A 21390-nucleotide genomic window follows, 5' to 3' on the forward strand; every position below is an offset into this window, starting at 1 on the left:
ACATACTTTACTTTGTATGACAGACTCTAAGTCCATCCACGTCTTGACAAATGATCCTATTTCATTCCGTTCTATGGATGAGTAATATTCCAGTGTATATGCGTGTTAGTTGCTCAGTCATGTTTGACTCTTTGCAACCCCATGGACTGTAGCCTTTCAGGCTCCTCTGTCCATGGAATTCTCCAAACATAAATACTGGAGTGGGTTACCATGCCCTTATACAGGGGTTCTTCCCAACCCAGGGATCAAATCCAGGTCTCCCTTATTGCAGGCAGATTTTTTACCATTTGAGCTACCCGGGAAGCCCCTCTCCCCCAAGCCAGTGTATATATGTACCATAAATGAGATGAAAAGACAGCCCTGAGAATAGGAGAAAATAATTATAACTGACCAGGGATTAATCTTTGCAATATACAAACAGCTCATGCAGCTTTATATCAAAAAAACAAACAAACAATCAAAGAATGGGCAGAAGACCTATATAGACCTTTCTCCAAGGAAGACATACAGATAGACAAGAGGCACATTAAAAGATGCTCAATATCATTATTAGAGAAATGCAGATCAAAACTACCAGTCAGAATGGCCATCATCAAAAAATATACAAACAATAAATGCTAGAGAAGGTGTGGAGAAAAGGGAACCTTCTTGTACTCACTCAGCAATATGTGCATATACCTTGAAAAAACCATAATTCAAAAAGACCCACGCACCCCAGTGTTCACAGCAACATTATTTACAAAAGCTAGGACATGGAAGCAACCTAAATGTCCATCAGCAGATGAATGGATAAAGAAGTCATTTAAAATTTTTGTTAAAGACATCCTTTAAATACTATATAATGCTGCTGCTGCTGCTTGCTATATATATTCTAAATACTCTTGTCAATAGAGAGAGTCATGTTAATATTAGTCTGGCAAGCCAGTATTTAAATCAATCCCACAGTTGGGGAGGAGGTAACACTGTAGTCTCAGGTTAAGAAAGAGAAAGAATCCTAATTCCAGACACTGGATTTCCCCTGCTTAGCTTCTCAAGTTATTAGTGAAAGTCAGGAGGTGAGCAGTGTGGTAAAGCAGAGCTTTGAATACCTGGGAGGGAATAATGTCTTTATCTGTGGCTCATGATGACAAAGGATTTCATCCAGGATCAATAAAAGCCAGGGTTTATTGGAATTGGAATAACTGAACCACAGGGTGGGGATACATTTCTAATCCCCTTGGTCATTCTTATAAGGATATAAGATTTAGCAAAAGCAACTATTAGAATAGACAATAGCTACGTATTTCTAGTGGCTGATTTTCTCAATATGCAATCCTGGTTTAACTACCAAAATCCAGTATGGAACAAATTAAGAGTCTTCATTCAACCTCTTTTCTTTTGGTAGATCTTTAAAATAATTATTCTTATTAATTCACAGAGTAAATGTGATTCAGACATTTCATTTGTTAAGACATTACTGAATTACTCTGGAAGCCTTCATTGCTCACACAGACTCATTGTAATAAACACCTTAAACTCTGGTATTATAGAGCAGATGACTCAACTTTACCTGAATAAACTCCTAAGTACCAGTTCAGAACCAACACTATAAATTCATCTTCTTTGACTAATGCCCCAGAATACAGGTCACTTTGTACATTCGCCCTATGGAACAGGAAATAAAAAATATTACACTATAGATACACTTAGAATTTACATAAATACACAAACAATTACCTCAATTCAAGAAATGCATTTTATGCTGAAAAGTGTTTCCCAGCCCACAAGGCCCTGTGTATGTCTCCATCTAAAAATTTGAATCACGATTTTCAGTTTTCAAAATTATCTGTGAAGACAGACTTAGAAAATGAACTTTTAGTTGCTGAGGGGAAGAATAGTTAGAGAGTTTGGATGGTCATGCACACACTTCTATATATAAAACAGGTAACCAACAAGGGCTTACTGTACAGCACATGGAACTCTGCCCAATGTTATGTGGCAGCCTGGATGGGAGGGAAGTTTGGGGGAGAATGGATACTTGTATATGTATGGCTGCATCCCTTCGCTGCTCAAATGGAACTATCACAATATTGTTGATTTGCCATAGCCCAATACAATATTAAAAGTTCCAAAAAAAAAAAAAAAATTGTCCGTGAAGAAGCTGCTGAAGGGAGGGACATGGGGAGAGACCACAGGGGGATCACACACCAGCCGCAGGAACTTTCATTTTTCTTCAGGGAACCTACGTGAGGGTCAGAAGAGGAGGCTGATCTAGCCCCATCTCTCCCATGACTCTGTGGGAAAGTGAGGCTTTGTGTAGATTTCACAGTACTTTGGGTCAGACCAGGAATCACTCACCAGAATGCAAGCCACCAATCCTGCAGGACATAGGCAACCTGGAGCAGGAAACAGCAGTCACTGACACGCTGACATCACTGAGCCTCACACCCCGCTCACTAGGATGGGGGACGGAAAAGCTCCAGAATATGGAGACGGTCCTTCCGGCTCAGGTCTGTGCCAAGCCCCATGCCCCAGATGATCACAGGTCAGGGAAGGGCATCTAACGAGTTAATATCTTTAAAAGAAACCCCCTTTTCCCTAGAAGACATTGCTCCCCAAATATAATGTACTTCAATGTATACCCAAGTGGACTGCAAAAGGCAGTAATAACAGTACAAATGTTGGGATTTTGCAAAGCAAAAAGCTTGACAGGTACAGTGATGGTCAGTTCCGGTGTCAGCTTGGCTGGGCCAGTCTCCAGTGATTCAACCAAACACCCATCCAGATGTTGCCATGAAGGTATTTTGTGGATGATGTTTCATCCGTCATCAGAACTTCAGTAGAGGAGATCACCCTCCACACTGCAGTGGCCTCGTCCAGTCAAAGGCCTGAAGAGCAAAACCTGAGGCTTCCTGGAGGAGGAAGAAATTCTGCCTCAAGACAGCAGGGTCAGCTCCTGCCGGAGGTTCCAGCCTACAGGCCTGCCTTGCTGATTTCACATTCACCAAGCTAGATCCCACAATTGCATGAGCCAAGTTTTTGAGATAAATCTCCTAATATACATATTTAAAAATAATTCTAAAATACAGTATAAGTAGTATGTAAATATAAAACTGAGTGCACAAACCAAAATAAACACCCTTACGTACCTGAGCTGCGATGTTTACTAGAATAAGGAAGATGATGACAAGCCAGTCAGAACCACCTGTGAAGTAATTCTTATAGGTCTTAAAACCAACTTTTCCTTCCAAGTGGTCCTCTAGAGGTAGTGTAACCTGTATATTCTCAGACTGGAAGGGGAAAAATGGCAGTGAGCGATGAAATTTTAAATAATGAACCCCAAATTTCAAGAGTTCAACAACGTCCTCCACCGCAAAACTTTGGGAAACAGACACATTTCATACACTGTTAGGAGTGCAGGATGGTCCATCTCCTATGGAGAAGGGTGTGGGAATATCTGGCCAAATCACATACGCTTTTACCCCTGGACCCAGCCATCCCACTCGTAGGAATCTTTGAGAAATAATCAAAGGTAATTCACATGAGGTTATTAATGGTTGGGTGGCTTTGCTTAAAATAGATCATGACTCTGACACACAATAAAATCAATTAATGTATAAATGCAGAAGCTTGTTCTAAAATAACACACAAACTGATAGGGAGATAATGTATCCCTCTAGATGACTGTGTCATTCAATGATAGAAACATACTTGGGGTTCAAAATATTAGCAAAATTCAGTAAACTGAGTTCATAGAGAGAGTTGGAGTAATATGAATTTGGACAGCACATTGCAAGCATATGATCTGAATCTATTTGGTTCCTAAGTTTCAGAGAGTGATTCCTGAGTTTAGAAAGTGAATAGCTAATCTGAATACTTATCAGGATCATTCAAGGCTCCTGGGCTTGGATATTGAGGGTTTGGTTATCAAGGGAATATGTTTTTAAGGGAGAGCTAGTGCATTTCAGCATTTCTGTCTGGAGGACTTAGAATACATTATAGACTCACAGAAGGCTAGGATGTCCTCGCCTCTATCCTGGCCACTGGGATTTAAGGTTGATAAGATGTGGTCCTCAGTCTTGAAAGGTAAGAAAGGAGGACAGGAACTAACACTGAAGTGTGTACCAGGTGTCAGGTCCTTGCACACATTACCTCTGGCCTATCACAAACCATCTGACACAGGCAAAATACTACATCAGTCACATGCAGTGCTAGGGGATTCCAACACATAGGGAAAGTAGCTGATTTAACGTGGCAACAGCAGGACTCAGTCTAAGGGGGTCTTCACATTAAGCCTCTGGATGCATAAGGGAATCTGGGGGCCACCAGCATGAATAGGATGTAACTACAGTAAACTGATGAGTTCTCAATCAGTGTGAGTCACATAAACCCAGAAATTCATAGCAGTACACCCACTTCTGGTCTCCATAAGATTCTCCATCCTACACCAAAGGGGAACCCCAAGCAGGCTTGCTCCCCTCATGCTCTTCTAACTCTACCAATTCCATGGAACAAGACTTTGGGAACGTTAGGGTCTACTTTGGGACAAATGAAGATGTCACGAGCAGAGCAGACTGAAGGTCCATGAGACCACCAAGAGCACACAGACCCGGACACACTGCAGAAAGAGAAACTCACTTCTTGGTCCTCTGGAGCCGCATCTTTCAGTGAGGGTCTGGGAGATTGGAGAGACTGAACCAAAGACTCAGAGATCACAGTAGGAGTTCCTGGAACTGCAGATGGTTCAGACTGCTCATTCCCCTTCTCAAAAAGGGAAAAAATATCTACCCCGGATTTCAGGAACTCCGAGTAAGTTCCTCTTTCCACCATTTTGCCCTAAAATTAAAAAGTTGAGAGGAATTAATTTATATTTGATAATATTAAACCAACCTAAATACTAATCAAAAAAAGTTATATGGTTTTAAATTATGATTTTTGAAAAAAAAAAAAATGATCCCTGGGTCTAGAATTCTTGTTGAGAAATCTAGTTCAGTCAACTCAGTACAGAACTGAGCATTGCATTCTCTGCCAAACCCTGTCCCTATGGTAGGTGCTGAGGGATATGAAAGAAACGTGTGCTCGTGTGTCAAAAATGGAGGCCATTGACATGACTACCCTGGGCATTTGGGGAAGGAAGAAGTACAGAGGTTGATGGGAGAATCAGCAGTCTTCTTAGACAGCATGGAAATTGACAGAAGCCTCATGTGACAAGTCCAGGAAAGAAATTTATACGTAACCCAGAGGTGGGCACAAGCACATCTGCATATGGGTAAGAGTCTCTCATGAAATCTCCACTGACCACTGTCACTGTCACACTATCACGTGCCCGGCCGGGATAATAGGAACCAGCCCCGGACAGCAAACCCATGAGAGGCCTCTCCTTGGTCTACAACTGTCCCCACACACTCAGCAAATTCCCAACTGAAAATTCAATATTCCACCTGATAAAGTAATTAAACATGGAGGCCACAGGGCTGGGGTGGCTCTAAGGCCTTGGCAGTCTGTGCCCACAAATCAAAACCTAAGCCAGAATCAATGCACTCAGATCCGAGAAAAAACTTAGGACCAACCAACCACAAGCAGCCAACTAGGCTTCCCCAAATCAGGCAACTGCTTAAGCTACAGCCAATCAAATCATTTTCTTTGAACACATGTGACACATCCTTGCACAGTTACCCTCCCTTACAAAGTCATATAAAATAATGTACAGATGTTTCACTATCTTCTGACTGCATGAAACCAGACTCAGCTGATTCACTCAGTAGCAAATAAAACATCAGGGGAAAAAAAAACTCAGAATGCAAAACACATCAAATGAGAGCAGCTGTGGTTAAGGCAGCTCAGGTGGAGGAGCCGACCAGGACCCTTACTGGACCCCTCTCACCCTCTGCCCTGAGGGGGTCCACTGGGAGAAACGTAGGAAAGCCTTTGGGTACCATCAGATACTGCAGAACTAGAAAATTATGCAGGATATATTGTGTCTTGTTCCACTTGGGAGGCAAAATTCACACACCTCTTTAATGAAATCACCACTCACCACATCAAATCTGTAATATGCACGATGAAATGACTGGTGGTACAAAGACAGCAATTTCACTCAACAGTCAAGCACTGACAATTCTGGGTGATGAAGGGATAGCCATCTGCTCTGAAGAGAGGGACCCGACAGTGAGGACGGACCCCAAATCAGGCAGGGGTGCTCACCAGTGGCCAAATAGTTGTTTTCTTAGTACTAAAACTGGGGGTAGTATCCTCAAAAGAAGAAATAAAGGGACCCCAAAACATCTAGAGATGGGCAAAATAGGTTATACTCCTGCCCACTGATCCTGTGCTCATAACACTATGAACATTGGAGTTTACACACTGGAATCACCCACTCTGCACATGATATCAACTGCTCTCGAGCTTGAGAACCCTTAGCCTTGCCCCCATTCCTAGAGGAGTGGAGAAGGGCTGACACAGGGAACTGCTCCTAGAGAGGCAGGGGTTCTGTATCTTAATAATCTTTCTTGCAGCAGAGATTCTTTTCAGAAGTCAGGGATCTCACCAAGGGCCTGTGGAGCAGTCAGAGGTTAACGATAGAGGTGATGAGACCCAGAGGCAAACAAGCCAAAGAGTGAAGCATCGAACAACCACCAAGTCTGAACCCTTCTCACTAATCTCCACCCCACCACCAGCCATGCTAGGAGCTGTGGACTGGATGGTGCCCCCTCCTCAAAAAGATGTGCTCAAACATGACACCTGTGAACATGACCTTATTTGGATACAGGGTCATTGCAGATGTAATCAAGTTCAGATGAGGTCACACTGGAGCAAGGTGACCCTAAAACCAGTAAGACCGATGTCACTATGAGAACAGAAGAGACCCAGACTGACACAGGGACAACGGCCATGTGACATCAGAGGCAGACACCACAGCACTGCAGGTGGAAGCCAAGGAACACCAAGGAAGGTCCATGAACACCAGAGGCTGGAGGGAAGGATTCTCCCCTGGAGCCTTCAGGGAGAGCACAGCCCTGCCAGCACCTGGATTTGGGACCCGTAGCCTCCAGAAGAGGGAGATGATAGACTCCTGCTGTCACCTAGCTTGTGGTGCTATGATACGGCAGTTCTAGAAACTGAATCTCTAGCCTGAGCCCACACTTCTGTCGTCTCAGCTTTACTAAGACTCCTAACTGCTTCTTCTGTCACCCCTCCAGTGACCATCAGAGAAATCAATTAATTCCCACATCAGATGACATCCCTCCTCTGCTCTGGACCATCTGATGGCTTCCATCCCACAAACACCCATTGCCCACTGCTCGGAGACCAGCTCCCTCCCGTCCCCTTGCTCACTCTCAGACACGCTGGTCTTCCTGCTGTTCCTCCAACCTTCCATGTCAACTCCTTTTTGGACCCTCTGCCTCAGACCCCCTCCCCCTGGTGACTGTGTGGCCGCCACTTTCATGTCACTCAGACCCCGTGAGGCACCAGCTCCTCAGGGAGGCCAGAATGTCACCTTCTTTGTCACATCCTCCCCATAAGAACAGGAGCCCCATGAAGGCAGGGCCTTGTCCTCCTGCCACACAGGTTCCCACACATATCGGAGACATAGAGACCTGGGCAGGGAGACCAGCAACTGGAGACACCAGCAGAGAGGACGTCTCTGACCCGGGTGCTCAGCTACCCAACCTCACTTCTGGTGTTAATGGAAGATGCTCTTCTGGCAAATTATGTATGACAATGACCTGGATACCAACAGATCTTAGAATCTCTAATTTCTAAGTGATACACTTTGACTTAAGTCATGGAAGAGGAAAGTAAAAAGTTCTAAATAAAGTTGCAACATTATCCTTAACAAATTTCATTAGAATAGTGATGATTCAATAACCCTGTGGTTGCACTTTTATACACTTTAGGGTTTATGTGGCTTAGAGTGTAGCAGTGACATTTCTATAGGGCTTTAGGTTCATCCTCCAAGGCATGGACACCAGCTCTGAGAAGAAGGGGGCAAAAAACTGAGGGAGAAGAGGGTGTTTACCATGAACCCAAGGAGAGTGACCTGCAGGGAGGTCTGTCCTTCAACACACCTGAGTGCTAGCAATTCCACGGATTTCTAGAAATTACTTACATCTTTCAATATCAGAATCTGACTTGCATATTTTAGGTACTGCAACTGATGAGTGACTAAGATTGTGATCTTCTCCTTCAAGGCCTGACGAACACACCTACAAATGTAAAAGGCACAGTAAGCAAAAGCACATTAATGGAGTGCCTCAAACTGAAAACCTATATTTTGAAAACAGTGAGACAAAGACCACGCAGCAGTGAAAGATCTTTAGTTTAAATATCAAATCAATAATAAAAATTAAATAAACATAAATCAATTAATCCAAATAGGTACTGAAATTTATCAGCAGCAAATTTGAATCTAGTGCTATTAAAAATTCTTAAAACCAGTCTACTGAAGGAGGCAAAAACAGCCAAGTTTTTTCCTCTAAAACTCAGCTTAACAATTATTTACATGTTTCCTAAAGGAGAACAACTGAGTAATACTGAGATCTCAAAACTTGACTAAACTAAAACACTATTTTATTGCTATTCGGGAATGAGAGAAGAGGGATCCATGTCATTTGAAAATGTGTACATTCTTTGCTTTCTAGGTGATTATTTATAATTAATGATGTAAATATTCACAACAAAAAATTAATAGATTCTTGGTCATCTTTGCCAGAGTGCATTTGCTAGACACATGTTCCTAAAGAATATCAGATAGAAAATGAATGCCAGCAGGGCCTCCATCAGTCACTACAACTCCCAGTTCCATCCAGGAAGCAAGTCTTCTTTCTTTTGGAGTGAACACTTTCCACATACGAAAGTAAAAAAACAGAATCCAAATGGCCCAAATCACAGTGGAAATCACCCAATGGCTCAGAGCACCCACCAGTTCTCTTAGTCAAGACACCCCTCACTATTCAACCTTAAATTGTTTTCACAGTAAAAACAAACAACAAAACAAAAAACTACTCCTACATTTCAAATGTAGACCCCTAGGAACTCAGCCCCAGTGTCATCCCACAAGGTCCACAACCCCTCCAGGGAAGCTAGTGGGTCTGGGGCCCCAGTGACCACAGGCAGGGCTCCAGGCAGGTACTCTGGGAGCCCGAGCCCCTTGCACAGCAAATCGCAGGAACCTGGGCCAGAGCTCAGCCTGTGAGTGAATTAGATGGAGAGTCTGGAGGCAGCATGCTGCAGCTCAGTCCCTCTCATGAGCCTGACATCAGATGAGCGACTCAACCTCAGTTTCTTCATCTCAAAACAAGATCAAACAACTCATCCACATGTTCTGAGAAATCAAATCACCAACCTACTCAGCAAATGTCAGCTTTCTTTTCCACTCTTCCCTAACCACGAGTCATGTGCTTTAGACTCAGGTCAGAAAACTCTTAAGGAGACACTCTGGACACTGAGTCTGTGATCAAAAACAAGACCCTGGAATGTAAACACATATACCATACGTTCGCTAAGTCCAAAAGGACTCATTTTTACATTTTGACATGTGTTAGCTCAACATTCATACCTAAGTTTCTTGACTAACAGCTTTTCAAATTTAGTACTAAAACAGATTTTTTTCTCCTTGATTCATAATTGCCTGCCAATAATCCCTAAAAGTGGATGTTAATCAAATCTGACAGGGTGTTGTGTCCAAGATGAACCAACCCAAAAGTTTTAAGATGTTTTCTTCCTAACATCCCATCACAAATGAGGTAATACAAATAATTACAATGAAGAGATCATTTAATGCCTTTGAATTTTTCGTAAATGATGCTTTTATCCATATCACTAGAAAAATACACTATTTTCCAAGTTTGTAAAGATTTCCAAGTCATGCCATAGAAATGACTGAGTCAGCAACCAGTTGTATAACAGTTATTCCTATATAAAGGCTGTGTTAATCCTATAATCCCACATATAATCCTATATAAGGGCTCTATTAAGAGGGGACGCATCTTGTGGTGGAGGCAATGCAAGTAAGACAGAGGCCCCACCTCCATTCATTCAATCAGCAGAGGTTTGCTGAGGAGCCAGGCACTGTCCTAAGTGCTGAGGATCCACCCACAGGTCAAGACAGAAGACAATACTCTGCACCGTGTAGAGGACACAGTGAGCAAGCAGAGAAAACCCACTATTGGGCTGTGACCTGTGCTCTGAAGGAAAAAGAAGAGCAGCTGCTGTCTTAGATGTGAAGACACGGGAGCCCTGAGACTAAGTGGGGAAACATCCTGGAAGAAGGCACAGCAGGTACAGGGTTCCTGGGACAGAACACGCTGGGCTGAGGTGCCTTTCTGCATTCATAGTTTATGAGTGGCAGGCGGTGGTGGTGGTTTAGTGGCTAAGTCATGTCTGTCTGACTCTTGCAACCCCATGGACTGAGCCCAGCAGGCTGCTCTGTCCATGAGATTTTCCAGGCAAGAATACTGGAGTGGGTTGCCATTTTCTTCTCCAGGGGATCTTCCTGACCCAGGAGTCAAACCCGGGTCTCCTGCACTGCAGGCAGATTCTTTCCCAACTGAGCTACAATGGGTGGCAGGGGGACTCATAAATGGGCAAGTGCACCCACTGAGGGCTGGGGGAAGACAGAGGGCAGGGCGCCCCCTGGAGGAGCAGGAGGGAATGGTAGGTCCCATCCTCCACCTTCCTTCTGTGTCCTGGGGCACTGCTCCCTGGCTCTGGGACAGAGGGACCAGTATGCACAGACAGACAGGGGTGAAAAAGGACCCCCACAGAGCCAGCACAGCTGGACACCGAGTGGGTGTGCAGATGAACTGGAAAGGCTGATGGGAGCAGACAGCAAGGAAGCCTGTTTGTTTGAGGACCTTGAGCTGCTTTGTGAATGTGGTGGTGGGTGGAGGTGAGGTGGGGGGAGGTGTGTCCATGAAGGGCTGGAGCAGGTGGGTGAGCTGTGTAGACAGGAGGGTGAGCTGTGTAGACAGCAGCATGGGAGTCTGATCAGGACAGACCCCAAGATCTGATGATGCAGGAGGCAGGGGTCTAGTGATGTGGGGCTGAACCAGGATGGGATCCATGGCTGGACACAGCTAAGACTGCGTCCGTTCACATAAGGCCCTCACCTTCTGTAGCTGATAGAATCCACTGTGTTCACAGCTGCTGCTGCTGCTAAGTCACTTCAGTCGTGTCCGACTCTGTGCGACCCCATAGACGGCAGCCCACCAGGCTCCCCCATCCCTGGGATTCTCCAGGCAAGAACACTGGAGTGGGTTGCCATTTCCTTCTCCAATGCATGAAAGTGAAAAGTGAAAGTGAAGTCGCTCAGTGGTGTCCGACTCTTAGCGACCCCATGGACTACAGCCTACCAGGCTCCTCCATCCATGGGATTTTCCAGGCAAGAGTACTGGAGTGGGGTGCCATTGTGTTCACAGCATAAAGCTGTAAAAGTCATGACCTTGGATATAAATTCATGACTGAAGGAAACTGTTAACGGCAAGCAGAAGTGTGAGTCATTCATTTGTAATACAAAACCCTCCTTATGACTAAGCTTCCACACGACCACCATCTCTCACAGCATATTGTTCCATCCGATTCTCTGACTTGAGAACACTCTCCAGTTGCTGCTGAGTGGTTTCCTAAATTGCTTTCATGCTCTCTGCTTTAACTTTCCCTAGAGAATGTGGTTCTGATTACAAACAACAGTCTTAAGCTTGCTTCTATCAAGTATATATGCAAAGCGGTATACTCAAAATATTTGAGAGGATTTTATAAATATCTCCAGTATTTGAAAAAGAACTCAGGAGAACTTCTGCAATCAGCACCATGTACTTGGCACCAAAATGCCTTGCTCTCCTCTCCCTGTGACACAGATGCAATGACCAGCAGAATCTGTTCCTGCCGTGATGGAGAACTTGTGCAGATGCTCACAAGACAGGGTGACACACATTTGTGAGCTCAGGGTGGGGCGCTGGGAACAAGGAGGCTGAGCTACTCAGGATGCCAGGAGGGTGGGGGTGGGGAATCGCTGTCACAGCACTAGCGCCTGTCACTGAACTCATGACAAGACACAGGCACTTTTCTAAGGGCAAATTCATCAAGTCATGAACAGGAGAGGCTTGGAAAGAGGGGTCAGATCAGAGAGCTGGAGACCATGCCATGTGTCATCTGCCCTGTTCCCTCTTGTTCTCAAGGATTCTGTGCTACTATTCAGGTTTGTATGTGTGTCACAGTATACCTAACATGAAATTTACCATTTTTGCTATTTTAAGCACACAGCTCAGTGGCATTAAGTACATTCACATTGCTGTGCAACCATCACCACCATCCATCTTCACAAATCTTTTATCACCCCAACACTAAGCATGTTTTATACAAGGGCAGGTTCCACCAAAGTCTAACAACGCCCACTTAGTGGACGTGGAATCGTAGCTCCTAGCCAGCTCCTAGTGTCCAGAGCCCAGACCTCCTCACAGGCCTCCCTCTCACACTTGCTGACTCTGCTGAAGTCTCTGCTTTGCTATTCTGGACCTGCTGTAAATCAGTCACGTCCCCTCAGATTCCCATGTGGTCACCTGAGTCATCAGTACCTGAGAATTTGGTGTCATGGACTTTAAAGAGGTAATCATTACCCTTAACTATACTGGACCTAATCTAATCTGACTGGTGTGCTTAGATGAAGAGACTAAGACACAAGGACAGAGACACAAGCATGAAATCAATAAAGTTAGAACACACCCCCTCACCATGCACAAAAATAAACTCAAAATGGCTTAAACACTTAACCATAAGACATGACACCATAAAACTCCCAGTAGAGATTACAGGCAAAATATTCTCTGACATAAATTATACCTATATTTTCTTTGGTCAGTCTTCTAAGGCAATAGACATATAAGCAAAAATATACAAAAGGGGGCTTCACTGGTGGCTCAGTGGCAAAGAATCCACCTGCCAGTGCAGAAGACACGGGATTCTTCCCTGGTTCAGGAAGATCCCACATGCAAAAAACACCTCAGCCCATGCACCATAACTACTGAGCCTGTGCTCTGGAGCCCAGGAACCGCAACTACTCGCCCACATACCATAGAGCCTGGGCTCTGCAACGAGAGAAGCCATCACCATGAGAAGTCCACGCACCACCACTAGAGAGTAGCCCCTGCTCACTGCAACTAGAGAAAACCCCGACCGTGCGAGGACACAGCGAGAGGATGTGGTCAGAAGCCAAGGAGAGAGGTCTCAGGAGAAACCAGACCACCCACACCTTGAACCTGTAGCCTCAAGAACAGTGAGAAATTTAATTTCTATTCTTTGAGCACCCCCATCTGTGGCAACTTGCTATAGACTGAATGTTTTTCTCCTCAAAAGTCATACATTGAGACCTAATCCCCACTGTGTTGGTATTAAGAGGTGGGGCCATCGGGAGGGACCAGATCATGAGGGTGGAGCCTCCATGCAAGGGATTAGTGCCCTGATAAAAGGAACCACAGGGCTCCCTCACCTCTGCCACCACACGAGGCCCTAGGAATCAGACCCTCACTAGACTGAATTTTCAGCACCCTGACTATAGGACTTTTCCAGGCTCCAGAACCTTGAGAGATAAACTTCTGTTATTTCTTTCTTTTTTTTTTTTAATTTTATTTTATTTTTAAACTTTACAAAATTGTATTAGTTTTGCCAGATATCAAAATGAATCCACCACAGGTATACATGTGTTCCCCATCCTGAACCCTCCTCCCTCCTAGACTTCTGTTATTTCTAAGCCACCCAGCTCTGGTGTCCTATGAGAACAGCCTGGACAGACACAGTTCTAGAAACACAGGACCTGACAGAGAGAATTCCCAAACAGCTCCTCTCTGCTGCACACCCCGCCTCCTCCAGGTGAGGACGTGCCTGCTATTCTCCTCACAGCCTTACTTTTGCCTCCCTCCACACCTGAGCTTCTTCTACTCTTTCTTCAGCAAAGGACTGGGTCCTCGTCTCAGCCTCCACACACCTGCCCCGCCTTCAGGCCCCCAGGGTACTTCCTGCCCAGCCCTGGGCACAGGGAGCTTTCCAACTTCAGTGAAAGCCTCCAGCTGACACTTCCACTTTACATTCCACACTTACTATCCTGTATTTAAACCCTGACTAGGCTGAGCTTTTCCCAGGCATCTGTCTTAACAAGATCCACATAGAGACAGGTTCTTCAGAGGCAAGAATGTGAGCTGGGCATCCTAGTCTCCCTTATTCTGCCCAGTGTGGGTCCTTCCCATCTCCTGGCTCACCATCCTTCTTGTAAACTAAGAGGTTTATGCAGTAACATCTGTAAAGGCATTGATCTCAGTGCACACAGCAGGGTGTTTATAAGTGTAGCTGGAAGGCTCACTGGCTTTAACAAAGTGAACAACAGCAAGTGACCTGACCATGGGGGAGATGTGAAGGCTGTTTTAGAAGAAAAACAAGTTCACAAGGCTTTCAAAATGGCCAGTCTAGACTCCATAAGAGGCCTCAGTCAGTGTGTGTTAGGACACATTATACACAGAAAAGAATCAGAGTTGTTCTACTTTAGTCATTGTGTAGCCAACCAGGAGCCACTGACAAGTTCTACATTTTAGAAACAGGAATGAGAGTCAAGACTTAAGCCAGATTATAGGTGACACTACATTGTAGTGTCTAAGTATTAATTCTAGTAAGCATCCATGAAATAACATGAAATGATTGAAATCATACTCAGATGTGGAATACATGATTCTCAAATTCTAGACTTCATTAAGTCTAGGCTTAATAAAGACTTTATTTTCAAAGTGATAGAATAACAAGCATAAACCAACAGGGTCTTTCCATGGAAGCCCTAAGTCAGTACTGAAAACTTCGCTTCTAATGTGCCTAAAGCAAATAATGGAGGGAAAAAACTAGCAGCCAAGTACCGGGTTATAGAGTCTCTCTCTCTGATTTTGAAACCCTATATCGTCTTTCTTATTCCTGGGGTCTGGATCCACCCGGAGTGTCTGGCAATCAATTGCAAGTAGCAGGAGGGAAACTGCTATCTATCCCTGACTCTCTAAAGCATGGACCCCACTGGCCCCCACACACTGGAAACACCTGCTGTATTTTCCTGTCCTGACCTCTTCATGAGGCAAGATTTCTCTACAATGGATCTTCTGCAGATGGAAGGGAGGGGAGGGAGGGACACCAGGGCAGAGGGAGCTGAGTCTCCTGGAGCATAAAGACCTTTCTGAGCTCTCTTCCATCATCTCTGCAGGGCACTTGAAAAGAAGAAATGATAGAAAACATGAGCAAACTCACTGTTCGAACAAGTGCCTGCTGACTATTGCATCCACTGCGCTGAGCGGATCGTCCAGGAGGTAGATGTCTGCATCCTGATACATGGCTCTAGAAAATATAGAGAGACGCCAGGAGACGACACTTCACACTCCCTGGGTCTCATCTCTGAATCATGATGGTGTCCAACAACTTCATGTTTCTTCTACAAACCCAGGGAAAGGGTCAAGACCCTGCTTCACACCGGCCCACCGGTGAGCAGGGTCTGTGTGCTCATGTCCAATAGGAGCTGCGGAGGAGGAGGGGCAGATGGCAACTGAAACCCCATTTACCTGGCGAGGCTGACCCGGGCTTTCTGTCCTTCACTCAGCGGGATTCCTCTGTCTCCTAGCTCAGTTAGATCTCCTTCCTCCAAAAGCTGTAAATCCTATACAGATAGGAAAGGGGAAAAAGAAAAAGATATAAATTGTGTTCTACTACCATCTTACACTTTTAGCATTAGTTCCTCATACAAGTATATGATTAACGTGCATATATGCTCGGCTGCTACGTAGTATTCAACTCTTTGTAACCCTGTGGACTAGGACTTGTCAGGCTCCTCTGTCCATGGGATTCTCCAGGCAACCACACTGGAGTGGTTTGCTGTTTCCTCCTCCAGGAGATCTTCCTGACCCAGGGATCGAATCAGTGTCTCCTGCGTCTCCTGCACTGGCAGGTGGATTCTTTACCACCAAGTGACCTGGGAAGCGACAGCAGTGGGTATAAGTCAGAGTAACTAAACTGTGACCTTGAAAATGCAAAAAAAAAAAAAAAAAAAAATCTCAGTGTTTATTTGTTTTCATTCTGTAGTTTGGGAAAGCATGTACGCATTTGACCATTTTAACAGTATTTACTGAGGACCTACTGTATGACAGGCATTGCTCTGGGCACGGTGAACTCGGTTGTGAAGAAACAAACCTCCTAGAGTTTCTTTCCATGATGGAAGGTGGACAATATGGAAAATAACCTGAGCACAAGTACTGAGGACAGGAAGGAAAAGGAAGCAGGCTCAGGGGGATGGAGAGTGAAGGAGGGAAGTGAGTCCACACTGGGGTGTGAGGGCTCTGCTCAGAGCCGGAGTGAGCAGATCTGGGGGAGGGGCAGGTGCTCAGGCAGACCTGGAGAGGCTGCTCCACACAGAGGGAGGGGCGAGTGCAGGGACCATGGGGAGATGCCCAAGACGTTCAGGACAAGGAGGCAGGAGAGCAGAGCAGAGTAAGAATGAGGGGCGTGAGGGCAGAGACAGAGCAGGAGGACCCTGGGGTCACTCCAGTAAGAAGAGGAGGGGGAGGTTGGACCTATTTGAGGTTTTAAGGAATCGCTCCTGTGCTTTACAGAAAAAGACAGTAAGTGGGGAAGGGTGTGGGTAGATACAAGTGAGAATGTTACTGGAATAATCGAGGTGAGAGATGACAGTGGTCAGGACCAGAGTGAGAGCAGTGGGAATGGAGAGATGGGGTTACACTCCAGGCACATGTTGAAGGCGGAGTCCAAAAGATCTGCTGACAGGATGGGTGTGGGTTGTAAGAGGAGAATGTGGTATTTGGGGCATAAGGAAGGGGAATAACAGGGTCTCCATTTACTGAGCTGGAGAAGATGGTGGGTACAGGTTTAGGGGACTTCGCTTGTGGACAAGCTGAGATGACCTCTCGGTGATGTTACATTGCAGCTGGACATGCAAGTGTGAAGGTCTGTTCTAGAGACACAGGTGTGAGGCTGGCAAAGGCACAGGACTTCTTTTTATCAAGGAATGAGTGTCTCTTAAAAAGACATTTTACTGATCTCTGCCTCAGCTTCCCACTTTCAGAGAAGGGATAACACCTGACCCAAGTCTTCACAGTGATACTTAAAGTGAGTGACAGACAAGGTCTGTACAAGAAATGGGAGCAGAAAGAGCAAGCTGGGCAGGAAAACCAAAAGGAAAGAAACAGTGTGCTCGAGGGACACCCAGCAGATCAGCTGGACTAAGTAGATGCTTGTCTGTGAAAGCAGAAAAAACTCAAAGCTATGAAGGAAATAAAGTTGTAACTTGAGGATCTCGGAATCAATCAAAAGTTATATTTGAATATTATTTAAAAAGTAAATAGACAAATCAGCCTATTTTCCCCAGGGTACCATGGGGAAAAAAAGAGAATAGATGACAAGTACATTCCCAAAATGACGCGATAGAAATCAGGCTTAAGAAGTTTTTCAGTTACTCAGTTGTGTTTGACTCTTTGTGATCCATGGAACGCAGCACTCCAGCCTTCCTTGTCCTTTACTATCTCGTGGAGCTTGTTCAAAGTCATGTCCACAGAGTCAGGGATGCCATCCAACCATCTCATCCTCTGTCATCTCCTTTCCTCCTGCCTTCAATCTTTTTCAGCATCAGGGTCTTTTCTAATGACTCGTTTATTCCCATCAGATGGTCAAAGTATTGGAGCTTCAGTACTTCCAATGAATATTCGGGGTTGATTTCCTTTACAATTGACATGTTTGATCTCTTTGAAGTCCAAGTGACTCTCAAGAGTCTTCTCCAACACCACAGTTCAAATACATATATTCTTCTGCACTCAGCTTTCTTTATGATACAACTCTCACATCCATACATGACTACTGGAAAAACCATAGCCCTGCCTAGATGGAATTTTGTTGGCAAATTAATGCCTCTTCTTTTTAATATGCTGTCTAGGTTTGTCATAGCTTTTCTCCCAAGGAGCACACGTTTTTAATTTCATGACTGCAGTCACCATCTGCAGTGATTTTGGAGCCCAAGAAAATAAAGTCTATCACTGTTTCCATTGTTTCCCCATCTATTGCCATGAAGTGATGGAACTCGATGCCATGATCTTAGTTTTTTAAATGTTGAGTTTTAAGCCAATTTTTTCACTCTACTCTTTCACATTCATCAAGAGGCTCTTTAGTTTCCCTTCACTTTCTGCTATAAGTGTGGTGTCATCTGCATATCTGAGATTATTGATATTTCTCCTGGAAATCTTTATTCCATCTTGTGCTTCATCCAGCCTGGCATTTCACATGGTGTACTCTGCATATAAGTTAAATGAGCAGGGTGACAATATACAGCCTTGTACTCCTTTCCCAATTTGGAATCAGTCCACTGTTCCACGTCCAGTTCTAATTGTTGCTTCTTGACCTCCATACAGGTTTCACAGGGGGCCGGTAAGGTGGTCTGGTATTCCCATCTCTTTTAGGAATTTTCCACCCTTTTTTGTGATCCATACAGTGAAAGGCTTTATCATATCAATGAAGCAGAAGTAGATGCTTTTTTGGAATTCTTGTGCTTTTTCTATGATTCAACAGATGTTGGGAATTTAATCCCTGGTTCCTCTGCCTTAGACTTAAGTTACATGGTATTTCATTAGAAGTCTTAGGTTGCCTGAAATTATCAATTGGCACATTCTGTCCCAGACAGGGTTTGTTTGGAGTTTTATCTACTAAACCCCCCATGCCTCAACCTAGGATGCACAGCAGTACCTTTGTGCAGGTGAAGCCCTCACTTCTCTGTCTCTATTACAGCAAATCTGGGGAGAAAGCAAGTAGCACACTGGTGCCACCAGGACAAACAAGTCCTTTGACCTCCCTAAGTCTCATTTTCCTCTGCTATAGAATGTGCCGCAGAAACCAGTCACTGAACTCAAGGATGCTGTGAGAATCTAAAGAATTGTGTGAACACCTCCACAAATGAAAAATGGTCATGAGTTGATTATAACTTGCTGTTGGTGACTGATCCCTATTTTCTCACCAAGCCAACAGTGGGACCCTGTTTACAGTGTGAATCATAACATACAAAGCACATGACCACCATGGAAGAAAGAGACTCCATCATAACCCTCCCTGACAACCACAAAGACACAGACACACACAGATTCTCCACTCACTCAAATATTAATGGAGGTGCATCTGATGAAAGGCAGCAAGTGCTCTGCTGTGATAATTTATAATTACCTCACATTCTTTCTTTCTTGAGCTCAGAAATTAATACCATCTCTTGCTTTGGGTTTTCATTGAAAAAATGAGCTATGTTATGTTCTCAGTCTCATGCCCCCACATAGAATTACTTGGCCTCTCTTTCACTGTTGAGAGTCCTTGCAAACTGTTCCGCTTAGTTTTTATGCTTTGATTTTATGTTGTTCAAATGGTTTTCTTCTTAAAATAGCACCACATTTTAATACAGAAATCTTAACCACATTCTAGAAAAAGCACTCATGGTCTCTCTTTCCAGGACCTAAGAAATTATCTCTGAGTCTGGTAATAATACTTTGACTGTGCTGTTGACTCTGAAAATTATATATGAACAAGCCACCAAGGGGAAAAACATTTTGGAGGATTTGAAGTAAAACCAAGTAGAGTTGAGTTGTCAGCCAACGTATTCTGATTAGATTAAAGGGGAAAAGCCTGAGTTGAGCATATATTACAGTTCCTTCTACTGACAAGAAAGTGTTCTTATTCCTATTTGTTACCTCAAAGTTAAGTAAGTAAGTGTTAGTTACTCAGTCATGTTCCAATTCTGTGATCCCATGGACTATAGCCTACCAGGCTCCTCTGTCTATGGAATTCTCCAAGGCAAGAATACTGGAGTGGGTTGCCGTTTTCTTCTCCAGGGGATATTTCCAACCCAGGGAGTGAGCCCAGGTCTTCCTGTATTTCAGACAGATTCTGTACTGTCTGAGTGACCAGGGAAGCCCCCAAATTTAATCAATTCTCACTGAACAGCAAACACACACACTAGAGGCAAACTAGGAAAAGGCGATGCTGGTTTGATGCCATCCATCCAGAAGCACATCAAGAGCCCTTCAGCGATGGTGGAGACTTACAGTAGAAGCACCATGGAGCAGACTGCTGAAATGGTTAATGCGGGCCAGATGTGAGGCCCTGGCAGAGGAGGGCTGGGTTCCAGAGTCAAACAGCAGGAGGCCCTGCCTCCTTCACAGCTTTTCTTCCATTTGGAATTGCTCTTTCTCTCACGACCTGTCAATATCCTGCCCATTTTCTAGCCTCGCCCCAAACACACTCTCCTATGAAACCATCTTGCATTCATCTCTCTTCCTGCTGGGTTTCCAAGGCTCTCATCTCTCATCTCTCATGAAGGACCATCTTATTCTGCTCCATCATTTGTACATGTGCACATGGCTTCTCTCAGCTCTTGTGGGGTAAGATCTGTGCATGAAGCTCTGTGCTGGACCCTGATGCTCATTATCTCTAATCCTCACAGCAAGATGCACAGTAAGTACTGGCCCCATTTCACAGATGAGGAAACAGACTGAGTGAGGTTACATCACTGGTCAGCTGTTACACAGAAGAGCTGGAATTTGAACCAGCTCATGTCAGTTCAGAGCCTTCTTTTCTTTCACATCATGCCACCCAGATGGTGACTGAAGGTATATGTGAAATGAAGACAACTCAATAAAGTAACTCAAGACTTGAAGGCCTCTATACCTATACATATAAGTATCAATAAACTTATTATCTGATGATTGTCAAAGCAGTCTGAAAAGAAATGTCCAAGTAAGTGATCTATGTGGAAAAATATTAAACTAGAATTTATCAATTTGATACCTTTAAATACATGTTCACTAAATATTTTCAAATGGCTTAAGGATAACATGTAACAAATGTTACACACTATACTGGGTGGCAGGATATTGTTATTGTTGACTTACATAATGTACTATGTGTAGAGCCCTGATAGAAATATCAACTTGAATAATGGAAGCTAAATACTCTTCCATAAGAAGTTAAATACTTCTTTCTTACATGTCACATTTTATAGATATAATTTTCCAGAATCTGGCTGAGCTTATAATTAAGAATTAATTTATTTTAAAACTCATTTACAGAGTACTTGTTAGGTCCCTAGCAATCAGGTGCTTTAAAATGACGACCACATTTCATCCTCAAAAAAAACCTCATGAGGTTGATAGTTTTACTATCTCCATTTTACAGATGAAGAAACAGGCTTGTAAGGATCAAAAAAACCAAAACCAAACATCTGGTCAATAGAATGATTGAAACTCAATTCCTGAACCTTCTGACTCCTAGACCTTGGAGTTGATGTCATTAGCCTGAAACAACATCGCAGTCTGATTACTTCACGTCTCCCTGTTTTGTTACAGAAAAATTTTC

At 44.1% G+C, this 21390-nt stretch overlaps 1 protein-coding gene across 1 annotated transcript in view; it reads right to left on the bottom strand.

Moving 5' to 3' along the window:
- Positions 1-21390, bottom strand: part of LOC129624674 (ATP-binding cassette sub-family C member 4-like) — a 160010-nt gene that overhangs the window by 86791 nt on the left and 51829 nt on the right. Inside the window, 7 exon segments of the mRNA XM_055542836.1 lie at positions 1550-1644; positions 2338-2375; positions 3129-3269; positions 4618-4815; positions 8090-8186; positions 15253-15339; positions 15561-15655. Coding sequence (XP_055398811.1) covers positions 1550-1644; positions 2338-2375; positions 3129-3269; positions 4618-4815; positions 8090-8186; positions 15253-15339; positions 15561-15655 — 751 coding nt within the window.

The sequence above is a fragment of the Bubalus kerabau genome, chromosome 12, assembly GCF_029407905.1.
Source record: "Bubalus kerabau isolate K-KA32 ecotype Philippines breed swamp buffalo chromosome 12, PCC_UOA_SB_1v2, whole genome shotgun sequence".
Classification (NCBI taxonomy): domain Eukaryota; kingdom Metazoa; phylum Chordata; class Mammalia; order Artiodactyla; family Bovidae; genus Bubalus; species Bubalus kerabau.